We start from the raw sequence: 18,670 nt of genomic DNA on the forward strand, positions 1-18,670 counted from the left end.
CCCATTGCTACAAGCACGCTCGTGGGCACTAGCTCCAAAGTTTCATCGACTGCGCCATCCAATTCCTCCAAATCGCTTTTGCCGTGCACTTCATTCACAATGCCCCATCTGTGCACAGTTCTACTGTGTCGGTATCATTATCGACCGTAACGAAATTATCGCAACAGATGTCCCACACGCCTTCCCATGTGGATGTCGACGACACGCTGCCACAAACTGCCGTCAAAGTGGTCTAGTTCAGAAGTTTAGGCTCGGCATCAGGTCCGACATCAACGAAGTCAGCCTCGCAAAAAGTTTCGCACATATTCAGCCTTCACTGCCGCTCACAATTACCATCTCCACAGCTGAATACAGGGACACCCAAAACAGCAAGTTAGCTTCCGGGTGGTCAACAGATATGAGCAAGCGCTCCACAATGCCGCAACTATAATGTCTTAAACATGTGAATTACGTCCAAGCCAAACTGTCACACTTTCGATGTTCTGTTGAGTGGCAGAAAAAAGCGTGGAAGGCCTCCCGTCTGCCAACCCGACCACACACGCACACCAACCGCAAGCAAGATGCGCACGCACAATGTAGACGCCAGCACGCGTAGAACTACTTTGCGCCCATTTCTAGTAAGAAACCGAAACTTCTGAATTCAAGCCAGCGTGGCTGGCAGATGGCGTCGCGGAGCTGTGAAGACAGGCGGGGTAGTGATAAAGGAAGGAGAGCATACTTGTGAGAGACACGTGAAGGAGTTGAGATAGAGTGATGAGAGGGGAGCATACAGCGGGAAGGCGACCTTGAAAACCAAAACACGCGGGAAGAAGGCAGGTCAGGTAGCTTGCTAGTGGGGTCCACGAAATGCGCAACTCGTGTGTAAGAAAACTTGAGAGAGCGGTCTTCGCGCGCAAAGGTCGACGAAGCACCTTGTGGTGCCGGCAAACTTGTGCTGCCTCACCGACTTCAATAATTTGTGAAACGTTCCATGTAAAAGGCGCTTTTACGCTTCTGAATGCGTGCAAAGATCGCGCTCACACCCGAGTGTGAAGTGAGCAAGAACAGGTCCTAAACATGGAACGAATCGCAAGTTATCAAAGTCAGTGGGTAGCGCAAGCGCGTGCACTGGAACAATACGACACTGATGCAGACAAGACATATATGCAGACGATCGGGTACAGTCTATGATCGATGATGTTGGCAAATGGTTTGGTCACTCCAGGCCAGGGATGCCAACGATAGTGTAACAAAATCAGCAATCAAAAGTTGAGGAGAAGCTAGTTGGCCCATCAGTCTTCGAAAGATCGGTAGCCGAATGAAAACGTGGGCCTCGTCTGGCGATGTGGGGTACTCAGAGTAGCGGGGGGATAAAGGATGGAGGGGGTGCATAAGAAAAACCGGTCGTGGAGAGCGACAAGTAGAGGGCTGCAGAGGCAGGGTCGGCGTTTAATACAGTCAACTGCCGATTTTTCGGACACCTGAATTTTCGGACATGCCCGATAATTCAGACATCTTTGCGGCACCGCCACGAGCTCCATAGAATCAATGTATAAGGAAGTCTGAAATTTCAGACGCTAGAACCCTTGGAGTCCAATTTCCGGACTTTTTGACGCGACGAAAGATCAAAAACCACCACTGACCTCCAGTGGAAACCACCACAACTGCGTCACACGCGATTACGATCACATAAATGAGCACACCGGTCTACTGTGGCGGCATCTGTTGCTTGGACTTGTTGGTCGTTAGCAGAGAAACATACACGACCTCCGAGATTCCTTACACTGGCCGTGTTTATCGTGCAAGGGTGCTTCGCTGACAATCGAAACTATTCACCCGGAAATTTTTTGGCGCCAATAAAGTTCCTTTCGCTTTAGTGCTTGTGTTCGTGCGTGCCACTCTGGCTTCCCGCGCAGCGCTTTCGCGAAGCGTTTCACCACTTCGAACTAAAACTAACCGTCACACACCGATTTGGTCAGGCCACGCTGGCTATCTCGAATGTTTACCAGTGCCACCTCCTAGTACCCGAGGCACCGTCGCCTGCCGTCGTGCCGTTTTGTTTACGCAACCCACATGGTGTTTGGCTAGCCTAGTGCGTGGTTGTGCGATCGTGTGAAGTGCACTCTGCAACGCTAAGCCAAGGTGCTTCGACGCTCGTCAGCAAACTCCTTTGTTCACATCGTGAGGATTTCCCTTGCCTGCGATGGCCCCCACTCTGCCTTCGTCGTCCTCGCCGATGGCATCGAAGTGCGGAAAACAGTACCGTCGGTTAGCGATGGAGAAGAAAGCCGCCATTATTAAGTTAGTGAAGAGTGGCCGATCGCAGGTTGACGTGAGCAAGGAGTTCGGCATTTCCAAGCAAACAGTTTCCGATTTCCTGAGGAACAAAGACAAGATCGTGGAAGCGGCCGAAAAACCGTCTGGTGCCCAAAAGATGAATGCAAGCCAAGGTGTTCATCCAAAGCTTGAGTACGCTCCTGTCGTGTGGCTTAATTCAATGATTGCCAAGCGGTTGCCAGTTTCAGGCTGCATCTTGAGACAAAAAGCGGAAACTCTCATGCTTCGAATGGACATCACGGATTTTAAGTTCAGTGATGGATGGCTGAGAAACTTTAAGCATCGGAATGACCTCAAGTTCAAGAAGATGTGTGGCGAAAGCAGCGCCGTCGACAGTGCAGTTATTGCACAGTACCGCAGTGGAAAACTCCAGTCTTTGTTGCAGCAGTTCTCTGCTGACAGCATTTTCAACTGCGACGAAACTGCTTGCTTTACAAGCTGCTGCTGGAAAGAACACTCGCTTTTGCAGGTGACGCATGCCATGATGGCAAGCATAGCAAAGAACAACTGACCGTTCTTGTCCGCAGCAACATGTCTGGCAGCGAGAAACTTCCTTTGTTAGTAATCGGGAAGTCCAAGAGCCCGAGGTGTTTTAAAGGGGCAACACTGCCAGCGTTATACGAAGCCAACAAAAAGGCATGGGTAACGCAGCAGTTGTTCGAGAGTTACGTCCGCAGGTTGGACAGGAAGTTTGAACAACAGAACAGACGTGTTCTGCTCTTCGTTGACAACTGCGCTGCTCATGGTCACATTAATAACTTGAAGGCTATTATCCAGCTGGAATTCATGCCACCCAACACGACTGCGATCCTCCAACCAATAGACCAAGGCGTTATTCGTTATCTGAAACTTTTGTATTGTTCACGTACACTCAACCGCATGGTGCTGTGCTCGGAAAACGGTAAAGGCTACAGCGTTGACCTTTGGTCTGCTGTCGGAATGCTTGCGAACGCATGGAAGGCAGTAACGCAAGACACGCTTTGCAACTGCTTTCGCCACGCGGGCTTCGTACTAAACACAGAGGCAGCAGGCTTGCCTAAAGAAAGCGAGAGTGTGACTGACTTGTGCCCTCTCATGGACGATATTATCAACGACCTCCGCTCTGCTGGTGCTTCCATGCCCACGAAAATAACTTTTGAGTGGTTCGTAATGCTGACAAAGAGCTCGACTTCTGCGCAGAGCTAACCGATGACGAAATAATCAGTCAGGTTATGGCGGATTCAGATGACTCCGATGCCGAAAAAGAGAAACCAACGCCTGCGCCACCTACGACCGCCGAATTGATGCGAGCATTGATGACGCTGTCATCGGTGTACAGTGATGACATGACCCTTGCTCAGATCGAAGCGAATGTGATCACATGCAAGCAGAACGCCGTTCAAACAAGGATCAACAAGTTTTTCAAGCCACTGCAGCTCTAACACCGGCTGCTCTGACGGCACCCGCTGTCGGCTGCATGCATTTTTTTTTAACAGCTCTATTCAGAGCCACCCCACTGATGCTTTGGCAGAGTTCTGGAAGTCTGGTACTTCGACCTTGACCCTCTTGATCTGAGAAATATCAATAAAATGATGCGTTTTTTGCTTGCATTGAGAAATATTAGCAAAATGGCACGTTTTTTTGCTTGCATAGAAAATTATCTGTAAAATAATGCTTTTTTTTTTGCTTGTATTGATTTTTTTGGACTGCCCGAATTTTCGGACAATTTTTCGCTCCCTAGAGAGTCCGAAAAATCAGCAGCTGACTGTAATAGGAACCTACGCACATCTCGCTGATGGCTTATCTGTGGTCAAAAGTGGTTTCCCAGTAAGTAGCCAGAGCGCCGACTCTGTTCACTGTAACCGATCCACGACGCTCAGAGATGTTTGTTGTAAGTGGGATTTTGAGCCATTGAAATAATGTAAATTTCCACGGTCATGCGGGTATTGTTCATTTTAGAGCGAAAGTTAGTTTTAAGCGGAGCCTCTATATGTGGGCTCGACTGCATGTACATATCTGGGAAAGAAACTCTGAATGGTCATCTATCTACCATTTTCTACATTGGCAGTGAGAGACCTTACAACCATCTTCAACATGACATCCCATAATTAAAAACAGTCTGACCAAATCCAAAGAAAGTCTATGTGTAAAGTTCTGTATGGGGGAAACCCAACGTGTCAAGAAGTGTAACTCAATAAACAATTGTATCGGGCCAGTTTGTTTTGACTTTCGTTTTGACTTTTTGTTCGCTTCACACTTACATTAGCTCATTTCGCAGGCTTTTCTGTGGCAGTATGACTGTTTTAACCATAACTCTAAAGGCGGTTGCAACCTAAGAAAAAATGTAAGCTTTGCCTACAGCACTGCGGCAGGCCTGCCCTTCACCTGTGAAATACAATTGTGCTAGTAGCTGGTTTCTGTTGAAACCACTGGTACTTGTTATCAGCTGATGTAAATATACTATGCATATTAAGAGCTAACAGCTCACTATTACTACCCAAAACATTACATTCAGCTGAGCAGCAACGTCAGAATTCCTGTCTAAGCTTATCAGGAGGTTCAAGTTTCCGACCTACAACTAGTGACATCAACTTGCAACGGTACGGAAAAATCAACTATCTAAAACGCTTGAAAAGTGCTGTACGCCCTGAAAAAAAGTAGGCTTTATTGAATGGAGCATTTTGCAAATTCTTTTTGGGAGGGGCAGTGATGACTGTGAGTGGAGGTGAGATTTTTTTTTTCTAAGGCTGTAACAGACCATAGAGACCTTAACATTTTATGCGATAAGCTTAATTAAAGGAACACTGACACAAAAATTTTGCATCTTGCTTTTTCAGTTGTAATATGTAGCTAATAACCCACTTATCATGGATAGAAAGCTCGTTTGCTCGAAAGCACAATGGTCAATTATTTGGAGATGGTTTTATGCCGCCCAGTTGGAGTTTTGGTTCCAGAGAGTGCCAAGTGAGACGGGACCCAGGGTGGTTCCCATGTAAACAAAGCTGGCCACGTGAGCACAAAAAAAATGATGTGCACATGAGTGCCATCTTGACAAATCTATTCAACAAAGGCTCCCTTTGAGCCCTTGTAAATATGTGTGACCCACCAAAAAATGCACTGCTCAAGCAAGGACATCAGCTTTTGTACTCTGAGACAAGCCTGTCTCCTCTGTCCATTGGAAAGGTCTCCTAGAGAAGAGTGCCCGAGGGCCATGACAGCCAGCACAAACTTGTGATACAGGTGGTGATTGGTTGCTTACATGGTAACCAGAGGCGTGTTTCATGTGTGGTGCTGCGACACACACTTTAAAATTGATTTAAAATACATTCTAGGCTACATCACCCATTTATATGTTATAGATAATGTGTGTGTGCCCAAACAAATCTATCCCACAAGTTCTTTCGCCTTCAAAATTTTGTGTCAGTGCTCCTTCTAATGAGCTTGCAAAACTATATCCCTCAAAAGTCTGTAATCATCTTCTTACAGAACAGCTTTCAGCAGTATAAGCATTCTTTCAGAAAAGCTCTTCCGCCTGTTTCACTTTTGTGAATGGTGCACAGAGCCGACAATACCAACCTGTGATGGACAGGAAGGTGCCCGCTGGACGCCCACGGGCCGCCCTGGGGCAGGCCGGGCAGGTGCAGGTCTGGCAGGTGCTGGGCGGGTTGGAGTGATGTGGCTGTTGCTTGAGCTCTGCAGCACAGGTCCAGAGATGTCCACGCTACGAAAACTGCCACGCTCACGGCTCACACTGCGGTGTGGTTTCTGATGCTGTGGTGGTGGCAATGGTGGTGCGCTGGGTACTAGTGGCTCCTGTGGTGCCATGTGTTGCGCGACTGGGCTTGATATATTGAGTGCCTTGATAGCTTCGGCATCAATGTTGAACTTGGACAGAGGCCGACCTCCACGCCTGTCAAGGCCCACCTGCTGTGCACGACTCCTGGTAATGGACAGAGCACATTAGACAAGGCCTAGATAGTGCGCAGTCAATGATTGCCTAGAAAACGTTACGCACGTTATTGTTCCTATACTGTTACCAGTTCCAGGTTACTTGGTTCGACTATACTTTATTGACCTGAGAGTGCCGCTGAATTTGTTGTTGCATGCACAAACACCTGCACAAAAGCCTTAATGAACTTGATGCACAGCTGCTTCTAGCTGTGGCTGAAGTCTGACAGGGACTCTTGACTTTCATCTTGCTGCAAGGTCACAGAACTGCCTACCATAAGGGCAACATTGTACAAGCTCAGCCACTCCTCAGGTACATATGAGAAAATTAACCTGCGAAAAACAAAGTTTATTTAGAATTTATTTTTTTTTAGAATTTTTCAGGTGACTGTGTGCACTTCTTGCTACCATTTGACATTCAGTTCTCGAGTTCCAGTTTCTGAACATAGAACCATGTGTGCAGCAGTGTTATCAAGTAACTAGCACATAGATTTTGAAATGTGATAATAAAGAAACAACTTACTTTATTGCTGCCTTGCGAGCCTTCGTCATCCACCATGTTTTTAGATGACGCCGGAAGTAGTAGATGGAGAAACTGGTGATCACAGCCAGAGGCACAATGCACAGGAAAATGATGTACATGGACACCATAAAACTGTAACCAGCTGAAAGAAAACAGAAATTGGATATCAGTCAACCTACTTACAACTAACAGAGACAATTTCTTATCAGTAAATAGGATATCAGTCAACCTACTTACAACTAACAGAAACAATTTCTTATCAGTGATGAGCATAAACTATCAAGTGGCATAATACTTACTCGACAATCAGCATAAACATAGTGTGAAGACTCTAACTAATAAAGCCCACTTGTACAAGTGCGACTCCAGTGAATCAGCTCTTTTGATTGATTTGATCTTGACCACAGCTTTTGGCCAGTGGCTAGGCAATTATACAGGACCAAACTTTGGCTTTATTGATGCTTAAATTAGCTTTTGCTGGGTAATTGGGACTTGGCTGACCATCTTAGAAGCACTTGATCCCTTGTGGTTACTATAGTAGTGCTTAGGGTACAGTGCATCATCTGCTGTGGAAAATGTATAGTTTTGACCTTGCTGAGAAATAATTTATTATAGAAGCAATAGCAACCAATGAATAATTACTTTATTTAACTAATTTTTTTTTGATGTCACATCCTGAAATTGCTTGGGTCTTATAAAAAATTGAAAATATATTTGTAACAACCTGTTGTCAGGGCCAGCCTGAACAGTGTTATCACCATTGCCTTCATGAGTGCAGATGGAGTCAGAATAAGTTTGAGCATAGCAATACAAATGTGCCACTTCCAATATTATCAGAAATACATACTTAAATGCTAGGTGAGCTGTTGCTAGCTTTACGATGGCTAGTTTGGTAAAGCAGCATGTTATAAATTAAACCATGGTTCCTGACCAAGTCAAAGGCATTAGTTAACATATTGAACGAATATGGCTCCCTTGTTCACAAAGCATTACAAGCAACACATGAACCAGAAGCAACGCAACAAGTTGCACCACGCGTTTTCATTCGTCTGGGAAATTAGATGCGTCGCAACATGGACTCAGTCTAGGCGTAAACCACCACCTTGTTTCTGATTGCTGAGCAGTTGTTTGGTAAATGGAGAATGTCAAGTGTTCTGTCAGCCATATGGTGGACAACATAATGCATTTCTTCAAAACGATGGTGCACACCTTAAAGAATCCCTGACACCGAAAGTTTTGTTTGCCAGTTTTTACAGTAAATTGTAGCTTTGTGTCTGGTAATGCCAAAACTATATCGCAAATGCTCTAATGCATCATATAATTAATGCTAGTGGCATTAATTCAGGACCATTTTGCATCAGTTTGAAACGCCTACCTAAATACCATAAGAAACTAGCGTCCCACGGCAGAGCAGCGCTTGAGACTACGTGCCCTCAAGCTTCGGTGACACTGAAACATGCTGTTTTCAAATAAGAGGACCCGCAGGCATTGAAGAATGAAACAATGTGGGTGCTTTGAGCGTATCCTCGCCAGAAAAAAGAAAAGCATTCCTGGCGTAAGCAGCCTAAACGACCTTGAGAGCAGCCTGACAACAGAGCAAGAGGGGTGTCGAACAACAGTGCTCGCCAGGTACCAGTGGGGGTATTGTTCTTGACTTCAGCAATGTCACAGGGGGATTCCCTGTCTACGTGAAACCACAGAAAATATCGATTGTACCTGGTTACTTGGAGGAGCACGCACGCTTACTTTAAAACCAAATTAAGATATCTTCTAGGCAATGCTCGTAATAATCGGTCCGAGGTGGCTACGAATGCAGGACCCTCAAACAACCCAAGCATCTCGAGTTTTCGAATTTGGTGTCAGGGGTCCTTTAAGAGTGATGACGACTAACGTTAAGCAAAGAAAGTCTAATTCTGTGAAAATAAATCCCAATGGTTTTATACGGTATGTTGTTTGTGCTAAAGTACTTGCTGCACATTTAGTAATTTTCATGCAATTCGGGCACTCTAGTGTAATTTTTATGCTTTCTACTTTGAACCTACATGATGTGGTGCATCATCCATTCAAGAATGCGCTGTATAGGAGCAAGTGCAGCCAACTTGGTGAGCACTATATTTGCAGTTTTTTTCTGCCTCTCACTTGATTTCATTCACAGGATAATTCCACCAGGTTAAATCAACAATGTCGGCAGAACTGTCTACACAAAGTCAGCATTCACTTCTGTACCGGTTGAAAAATGTTACAAAGAAGGTTGCCAATAGTGGTTCACGAGCCAAATGGCTAAAAGCCTCAGTGCCTTGTAGGCAGTGGTGAGCACAGCTTATTAAGGGGAGGTGAGAGTCGAAAAAAGCAAATTTGTTTGTTTTTATTTGCTTTCACAAGTTAAATTCTTCTACTTTCACGCACACACAGAAAAAAACCTGAAGATTATAATTAAACACGAAGTAGGTTTAAAATCGCTTTTAAAGAGCACAAGGTGGCTGCTAAAAAAACTCGTGCTCATAGTCTAGAGTCACCTGGAAATCGTCACCTGGTTGCTTGCCATTGCATTTTGCATGAGAATTTTGCATGAAGAAAAACAAGGGTTGTCAAGCTATCACGATGGAAAAAATCATCTAAAAAAAGGCATATCTTTTCCCCACAAATGAGCTTGCACTCATACTTTAATATGAGTTTTTCTCAAGATCCATTTTTGGGCAACTTTTTTAGTTTAGACATCATGATTTTGATATTTCTGACAGCCCGCTCAAGACGAAACTTTGACCACATATTTCTTGAAGGGTGCAAGTATTTTCTTTAAAGCTTCATATAACCCATATATTTATAACAAACTTAAAAGTAAGCAACTAGTATGAGCTGAGGATTCTAAGAATTCTTACATTACAATTTTTACTTGACTATCAAAATGTCTTATATGCACTCTTTTTAAAATTTATTTGTATTCTACAGTTAATGTGGAGCAATATAAGCCAATAATGGCTCAGAACCACAAATGTTTAGAGGCATAAAAAGTTCATCCAAAACAATGCTTTACACATCGTCATGGCACAAAACGAAAACTGTGCAACTTATTATAAAACTACATAATTACATATTTTCGATCAGCATACAAGCCTAAATATACAGCAAAAGTTTCATTGCCCTAGGCTGCAAATTAATGCAACATTTTTTTCCTAATTGTATCTTCTCTTAATGAGGCCCTTGAACACTTTTCAGGCCACAGCCTCACTGTTGCAGGTTGCATAGTCTGGTCATTGGAGGTGCTTTCAGTACAGATCAGAGCACTAATACAAAAAATATTTTTCATAGTATTTTATATCTGCAAGCAAATCACTACATTGCTGCTGATTGCATCATTGCCTTGTGGTGCTCAGCAGAAGGATTTCTCCCAGAAATGATACCACCACTCACACACCCTTGATTGGTTAAAAACAAAGTTGCAGAGAACCACTAAAACTTGTGCTTGAGAATTAGTTTCACTTTGCTTTTTGCACTTTCAGCACTTCTGCAGAAACGGTTGCGACAAAAAAGCACTGCAACTTAAAACATCGTGGGGGTGTTGAGTGCACTGTCACCTCTGGTTTCCAAGCATTGCTACAATTTACAAAAATGTGTGCACACCTGCCTGTGCATTCATACACAACTTTATCACCTGAAGCAATAGTACTAGCCGGCTTAGTTGGAACAAATTAATCTTTTAGCCACTTTGCATGAGACAAGCAAGGACGAATAAAGGAGAATAACAAAAGTTTTTGTTTGTCTCGCACAAAGTGGCTAAAACAAGGAATTATCGCCTCATTTTGTAAATGAAGTACATGTGTGCGTGTCGCTCCAGAACAACCACAGTATAACCATGGCACATGGCTCCACGCTTTTTCACACCCACCCATACTAAGAGCACCATCAGCATACCAGATAGAACAGGCAACCATGATGTGCAATCTTCCTTCAGATGGCTGTTATAATTCTTACGATTGGCAATGAGGAACGAACTGGCTTAGAGATAAAAGTGCGAGATTCAAGTGCAGGGCTTTTTTGTTCATGCTACGTTACACAATACATATTCCTTTTGTCACCACTGTTGCTCTATTTATCTATGCAACCATTATTCTGCAGAACTAGCAACTAAAATTCATGGCTTGAAAAAGCTTTGAGGACCCCTTTAAAGGGATACTAAAAAGGAATGCCAGAGCAAGTTAGACTGACAAAGAATGACGTCAGCGTCGCCGTCACTCCCTGTATGTGTATAAGGATCTATATATATGAAAATGCAAGAAAGAAAAAAAAAACCAAAAAAGGACTCCGACGAGTGCAATCAAACATAGATTCTGTGAATCGGGAGTTCCAGGCATTAACCATTGAGCCACCCGGGAGCACGTCCTTCAACGTTCTAACGGCAAGCTATTTATATCTACCACTTACCGCTGCTGACGGGCATCTCAAGGGAATTATCGTGTTTTCAGCATTATCAGCAAGATGGCACAATGAGGGCGTGCGCTCTAATCTCTCATGCGTACTTTGCCCTGCTTAAAGGAGGGGAGCCACGACGCTCCCTCGCGTGCCCTTATCTGCGGTAGGGACGATGGGAGGATCGATAGTACATCTTGGCTGGCCTCAGGCTTTACCTGGAACGATTCTGTTGTATTTACAGGGCGCACAAAGGTCACTGCAATCATTGCAGCCTCCGTTTGCGAAAAGCGCGCACTTTTCAGACACAGCGAAGTAACTGAGATGCTTATTTGTGTGCCTCTGTACCTGTGAGTACATTTCGTGTGTCATTTGTGCGTGAGAAACGCGGAACAGGTTTCAATCTGCTTTCCATTCTTCGCGTGACCTTCGAATTTATTGCTATCGCGTTCATTGCTTCACCTTTGCGGCAAAGCTGTGACTTTTTTCAAATTTTTTAAGAAGAGGTTGATTACCAAGAGAAAAAATGGAGGCCAGATCTTCATTTCGCAGTTTTACTGAGATTCTGATGGAGGAAAGGTGGAATAATAGGAAGGACATACAAATGCTGAGAAGCCAATATTTATTGTTCGCACGCCTGATGTCTCAAAATTGGACTGTCTGAAAATCTGGTGTGGTGCCTTGCTACAATCAGTAACAATGCCAATATTTAAAGCTTCAATACAAGGGTGTGAAATAATCAAAATTTTGAATATTATTCTAATAGCGTTCGCCATTCAAATCGATTTTCACTGGAATTTTACTTTGTACAACTATTGCCCAAAACAAATACAGTCACATCAGATTAACAGTGGCCCTTCCAAATTTTCAATATGCCTCCCCTCATTACATTTTCGTATTGCAGCAAAGCTGCCTTTTAGGTTCTACTATAGTCAAATGTGTTGAGCCAAGAAAACGCTTGTTCCAACATGGAGATAAATGTGGCAGAGGTGGGGGCTCAATAGTGTTTTGGACCTGAAATTTAGGCAGGAAGTCCGAAAAACTGGATGCCAAAAATTTTCAAAGCACCTTAAATCGATCTCATAATAATCCAAAGGACTTGTGCGACCACTTCAATGAGTGGGCAAAAAATTATGAAAATTATTTCAAGACCTTCTTCTCTATATGACAGTGGCTGCTAATTAGACCAAAGACTTTTTTTCACTGCAGTCATGATCTCAACACTTTTTTTTCACAATAGTACACCCAAGAGCAAAAGTTCGCAGGATGCAAAGTGTTTGAAAAAGCTATATTCTCACTTCATGTCAGAATATAACCTCTAAATAATTGTTTCAGCTTGAAGTTCATTAAAATAACCAGCTAAATTATAAATAACATAATAGAGAAGAAATTGCAGCTGTTGGGAAGCTGACACACCATAAACTTTTGTTGTTAGCGTGTATGTGTCCACTGTGGCAAGGCAGCATTATATATCCAGTGGCTGCCGTGTTGCAGGTTAGTTTAAAATTATCATAAAAGTTTGCAAATAGTTCAGTTTTTTTTCTCGTAGTTTATAGGATCTAAAATTTCGGCTCCTGATTCAGATTCCAAGAATTTTAAGCCGAGAATTCGGTTTCGACATTGCGTGGCGCTATCATCATCAGGCTTCTTCATTAGGTAGCGTTAGCGTTAGTCACACTTCCCGACACCCATGATTGTACCAAATGTACTTCTCTGTGCAATGTGAGGACCGCAAAAGCAGTATTCAACTGCCTATAAAAGCAAGGCGATCTCAGCTGCCAAAAAATATTTTATGCAGTATTTTAGACTCTTAGACCCTGCTGGAATGTGTACAGCAACCGCAAGACAGGGTGCTGTGGGAGGCCATGTCTGACTACGGAGTTTCGGAATAAAGTGCATCAGATGACGATGAACAAGTGTGTGAATTATGCAAATTAGTTCGGTGGATCCCCGCAAGGTGGCGGAAGAGTTAAGAAAGAGTAAATATACAATCACCAGTTTACAGCACGAAGCCACAAGGCAATTCGGCGATCGTCTATTTTTCCTTTCTTAAGTGAGAGAATACTAAATGTTTTTAGTTCCCCTTTTCCTTGGGCTATATTGGAGTGAAAAGTTTTTTACTTCAATTTGTTATCCCCGAAACAGATGTCGTACTATATGCAGGTTCAAACTAAATGCGAGTTTTAAGATAAGTCTCAAAGGAACTGTTGAAGAACAAGAAACATCGTCCTAATGTCACTTATAATTTGTAGAACTGAATGGTAAATAATGCATTAATGCTAATATAACTATGGTGCAGTCACTGCCAGAGGACAATAGTATATGTGGAATACATTTAGACTGTTCCAGCCCACCCTCTCAGAAGGATCAAAGTTAATATACAATAGTAAGTTTCTTTATGAAAATAAGATATATATCAGAGAAAATAGTACATGCTAATGTAAAAGTATTCCTTCAGCTCCTGATACAAGGCAACTGTTCTCGAAAGGTCTTTGCCAGCACATGAGCCTGTAGGTACCTGAGGGGTCTGATGCAGGCCCACTGTCTGAACTGCCACCAGGCCCTGGATAATTGCAGTATGGAGGTGCATAGCCCACCATGCAATGGCAGTTACCACGACTGTTGCAAACCTGCGCAAGATAACAGATCAATGCGTTCATCATAGCTTCTGCAGCACAGTAACTGTTTCACTAAAAAAAAACCCGTACTGCAAGCCCTGAAGTTTTACCAAAATTGCTTCAGCAGTATATACTACAGTCAATTCCGGATATATTGAACTTGAATATATCGAATTATTGGCTATTTCGAACAATTGAGAAATCCCCTTGAATTTCTCATGCAAAATTATGGGAATACAGCATACGTATATTGAACTCCCACACAGCAGAACATCTGCTATATGAAACACTGTGCTGCACTAAAATGCTTGAAAAAACTTGCGTTTACAGCATTGTCAGCGTTTTGCGTCTCGTAATAAGCAGTCACATTGACTGCAATCATTGACAGCAAAAACTATACGTAATATTGTATGAAACTTTATGGCAAAATCTTTAGACAAATACTTATCATTTTTTGGCCACATTCTATTCTAACGTATATTCGCCTCCACAATCTTTCACATGCACTGGTCACCGTCATAAAAAACAGTAATGCCCACACTTGTGGCAATAAATAGCCAATATTCCATCACAGGCCCTTTCCACTCTGTTTGCATGCTCGCACAGACGGTGGTTTAAACACAGAAAACCAGTTTTTCCAATATAAGGCTGCCCCCACGAGAGTGGCAACTTGTACAGGACCTTCCATGCAATCAACATTTTTGGTGTATTACTCCACATTCTTCCTTTTTAGGTATAAATGGGCTTGTGGCAATACAGAGGTTTGACAGTTATTCTCAATTCGATATACCTATGTCTCGTTTTGATAATAAAAATTCAATTAGAAGTTTGCACAAATTTTTGTATGTTTTATCAGTTGTCTAAAAACATTTTGTGGAAAAATTAGTTGATCATGAAGTATCAACTAGCCCGAACCCACACCTTGTGGTCACGATGTGTTGAAATATAACCACTAAACAAAAACTGTTTAGATTTCAGAATTGGTGACCAGATTTTAGTCATTTTGGCGATCGCTATTGACGTGTTCTTGAAATCCTGTGTGCCAAATCTTCAAAAACAGCCCATACATGAGATGTGGAAAGGAGTCCTTTTAAATTGTAACGTACATTTTCTGACAATATGTACAAACTACAGCCGCTGATTCACCCACCCCTCACTTTTACCTTAACCCTGTACCAAGTGGCCTTTGTAGTAGTAAAATGCACGACTGTGGCCCACTGACTAAAGTAAGTTTGAGACCCCTGATTTGAAGTCACCCCTGATTTGAAGTGAACAACAACCACTTAGAACATGGATTGAGATAACACATAGAAGAATTGTCTATTGTAGTGTCTAAAATAAATTCTGTTTTTCTTATTAAATGTAAATTACTATTTTTATTTCTTCACTCTTTTCAAAATTACTTTTGGCACCTCTGGCAGAAAAAAAAGTGAATGTGCACATGTATACTTATCATGCGACCTTTTACTCGTGCCCACTATCAGTTATTGCTATATTAGCATTGCAATGCAGGACACTTTCTATCCACATAAAGCGTGCAAATATGCACGCTTTATGTGAATAGAAAAGCGTGCAAATATGCACGCTTTTTTCCACATAAAGCGTGCAAATATGCACTCGTCTGTACTGAGCACAACAGTGGCACCACCTTCGCTTGACATATGGGCCAGATGCTCATGAGCAGCAGCATGAACGTTGTTAGCTGAGGGCGTCGGCAGCTGTTAACATGTTGGAAAAGTACAAAGAGCCCCTTGCGTTCTCTGAGATTGCCTCCAATGGCGTGTTGCTAGAACTAATCACAGAGGCCACAAGCACCAAGCTCGCGAGGCTGTAAAGAGATCTCGTGACAACGAATATTCTGAAAACTTATTTCTAAATACTTTTATATTTCCAGCTTATTGAGCATGTCAATATAAAGGTGGTTAACTCGTTTCAACCACTCATGAAAGTTAAACCTTGAGTATAATGCAAGAAGGGTCATCAGCATTGCTATTGTTTCACAGCATTGCTAGAGGACATCGTAAAATTCAGGGGCTTTTAGGATCGAAAAATACTAATAATAAAATAACCAAACACTTTTGAAATTAGCTGCAGTAGCTAAAAACACTACAAACAGTGAGATTTCCACTGCACTGCAAAAAACTGGGATGAGAAAAAATCCGTTGTCAGTCCCTTCAGCCCATATTAACGCTATGCGCTACATGAAATTCTTTTGGCTTTGCACATGATGCACCAGTGCTGCAAAAAGAACTTTGCCAGATCAACATCAAATCTCGTTTGCCAGATTTCAGGATCATCAAAGTTTATTTGTTCAACATAAAAAAAGTGGCCCTTTCTTAGACTGCCATATGATTTGAGCGTTACTGTGGAACTTTCTATATAACATTTCGAATTCTGAGGTGACTGCATCTTGCATAAAAAGTCAAACTTCGACTCAAACAAGGTTTCATATAATGAAGTAAAGTGCAGATATACTAATTCCACATATCAAGGTTTTGCTCTACATGTCAACCAAACACATAATACATCCACAATAAATACCTAAAGATAAGCAGCATTGACACAAAATTAAGGTATTAAAACTGCAAAAAAAAAGACTTGAAACTTACCCCATTATTGTAACAGTCATAAGGACATTTGATTCCATACAGTTTTTCAATCGGCACACACTTTTGGTTCATACAAGCCTGCAAAATAGTGAGAGAATGAAGTTTGTGAGCAGAACTATTCTGAATTGCTTCTCTTCACAAGTCGCCCATCAATCTGTCACTAGCATAACATTTACAGGCTAATACAAAAATTCACTTCACTACTTTGAACAAAACAGTAAAATCAGAATTGGAACAATATCTCAAACAATTATATTACGTGATACACCCTTTCAGCAGGCGGAGTACTTTTTTTTTTTTTTTCAGGTGGATTGGCTAGTCTTGATAACACTCTGGTTAATGTCCCGATTTGTCCAGTGACAACGTGTGAATATGCGTCATGGACCTTGCAGCCCTATGAAGGAAAAAAAGCTCGATTATTTTCAGCTGTGGTGTTAAGAAAGTTCTGAAAATCCTATGGACTGATAAGATTATGATCGCCGATAACATTATGATCACTGATCAACAAATTCAAAGGTTTTTGAAAAATACAGAGGTAGAGAAGAATTAGAGCCTGCATGGTGTTTCTAGGTATAGGGTTCCTAAAGCAGATAGAAGTTCAGTGTACCACTTTTATGCCAAGATGTGACAAACTGAGCATGAGTAATGATGTCGGCCAACATTTGGATGATTACATGCTATACATAGTACTCAAAAGCCACTATAGCCAAAAAAAGCTTAAGGGCAGTGAAGCATTGTTTTTAAAATAGTTTTTGTTTAAAAGGGCCCAGCAAAACTATAAGTAATCATCAAATGGCTTCATTAACAGAGTTTATTGCTTCATGAATGGACTGCAAAAAAATCTTTTAGAATCTATTAAGTACAAGCTTTCTCTCCATCATACTAGCAAGCACGCTGAAAGCTATGAAGGGGGAATAACAAAGGGCGCAAGAAGGGATGTCAGTTCATAAGCATGTCTCGTGTTGAGCACTTTCTTCTCACTTTTTTTCTTCTAACGAATGACTTATTTTCAGTATGATTTCAAGCGTACACGCAGGCGTGTGGCACCATTCTGCAGCGGCTGTGGTAACTATGCAGCTCACGATGCTCACTCAGTCCTCAGCTGTGGACTTTGAGTTTACGGCAACATGTGTAGAAAGGCTAGAGCGATTTCCAGCCGCCTTTGGGAATGAACTGGAAATTCCAGGCTGCATGCCACGCTGTAATATTTGGTTCTCGTCTTCAAAAGAACCTCGACTACACATATGCAGCGTTTTTTGACCGTGCTTTAACAAGTGTTGCCAGGCCCACTTAACACGCAGGTAGATGCCAATTTTGAAAACTATGAATGGTTATGATGAGCATCTCAACTACACATGTGCAGTATACCGCACGTTTATATGGTATTCTAACATTGCTCAGTCTTCGCATTTTGCATGAATGCCTGTAAATTATTGCATCTGTGCCACATTTATCCACTCTTCTCCGTACAATAGAAATGGTGTTAACGTAATACTGGATATCCCATGTGGTAATTTGGAAGTCTATATTATCGGAGGGTTTTGAGAGAGTGATGTAAAGTTCCCAAAACCACCATATGATTATGAGAAACGTCGTAGTGCAGGGCTCAGGAAATTTCAACAACCTGGCGTTTTTTTAATGTGCACCCAAATCTGAGCACACGGGCCTACAGCATTTTCGCATCCATCGAAAATGCAGGCGGGATTCGATCCCGCGACCTGCGGGTCAGCAACCAAGTACCATAGCCACTAGACCACTGCGGCGGAGCTTATAGGAGAGTTTTAACTTTAATGCAATCTGTGTAATGCATGATGATGTCTGACAAGCAACATACCTCAGAATGTTGCTTGAGGTGCTTTTACATCATCTACAGGAGTGTAGCAAAGCAGCCACTCCAAACTTAGGATGACTTAGAATCATTCCACATTATCGGGACCCCGAAATGGAATGAGAATAAAATGGCAACAACACTTGGATGCATGCAATAGAATTTACTGCCTTTTGCACAGAATGCAATTGGAATAGAATTAAGTCTTTTATAAAATAGGGCACGTTTTCATCTACACGCTGTTTTTCAGACTTCAAACATTAGTAAGTCAAAGCATAAATTCTAACAATAAGGCAGTGTTCTTGAATATCCTTAACTGATAATAATAATAATATTAATACCTGGGGTTTTACATTCCACAACCATGATATGATTGTGAGGGATGCCGTAGTGGAGGGCTCTGGAAATTTGTGCACTGAATCGCACAGTATGTGACCCTCTA

At 42.3% G+C, this 18,670-nt stretch overlaps 1 protein-coding gene across 3 annotated transcripts in view; it reads right to left on the reverse strand.

The window, feature by feature from the left end:
* Window positions 1-18,670, reverse strand: part of LOC119175717 (disintegrin and metalloproteinase domain-containing protein meltrin) — a 162,229-nt gene that overhangs the window by 12,466 nt on the left and 131,093 nt on the right. For all 3 annotated transcript variants that reach the window (XM_075881947.1, XM_037426665.2, XM_075881948.1), the window contains 4 exons: window positions 16,401-16,478; window positions 13,692-13,803; window positions 6,767-6,908; window positions 5,872-6,235 (listed from right to left, as the gene is read on the reverse strand). In XM_075881947.1, coding sequence (XP_075738062.1) covers window positions 5,872-6,235; window positions 6,767-6,908; window positions 13,692-13,803; window positions 16,401-16,478 — 696 coding nt within the window. The remainder of the gene's footprint in view (window positions 1-5,871; window positions 6,236-6,766; window positions 6,909-13,691; window positions 13,804-16,400; window positions 16,479-18,670) is intronic.

This window comes from Rhipicephalus microplus, chromosome X (genome assembly GCF_043290135.1).
Source record: "Rhipicephalus microplus isolate Deutch F79 chromosome X, USDA_Rmic, whole genome shotgun sequence".
NCBI lineage: Eukaryota > Metazoa > Arthropoda > Arachnida > Ixodida > Ixodidae > Rhipicephalus > Rhipicephalus microplus.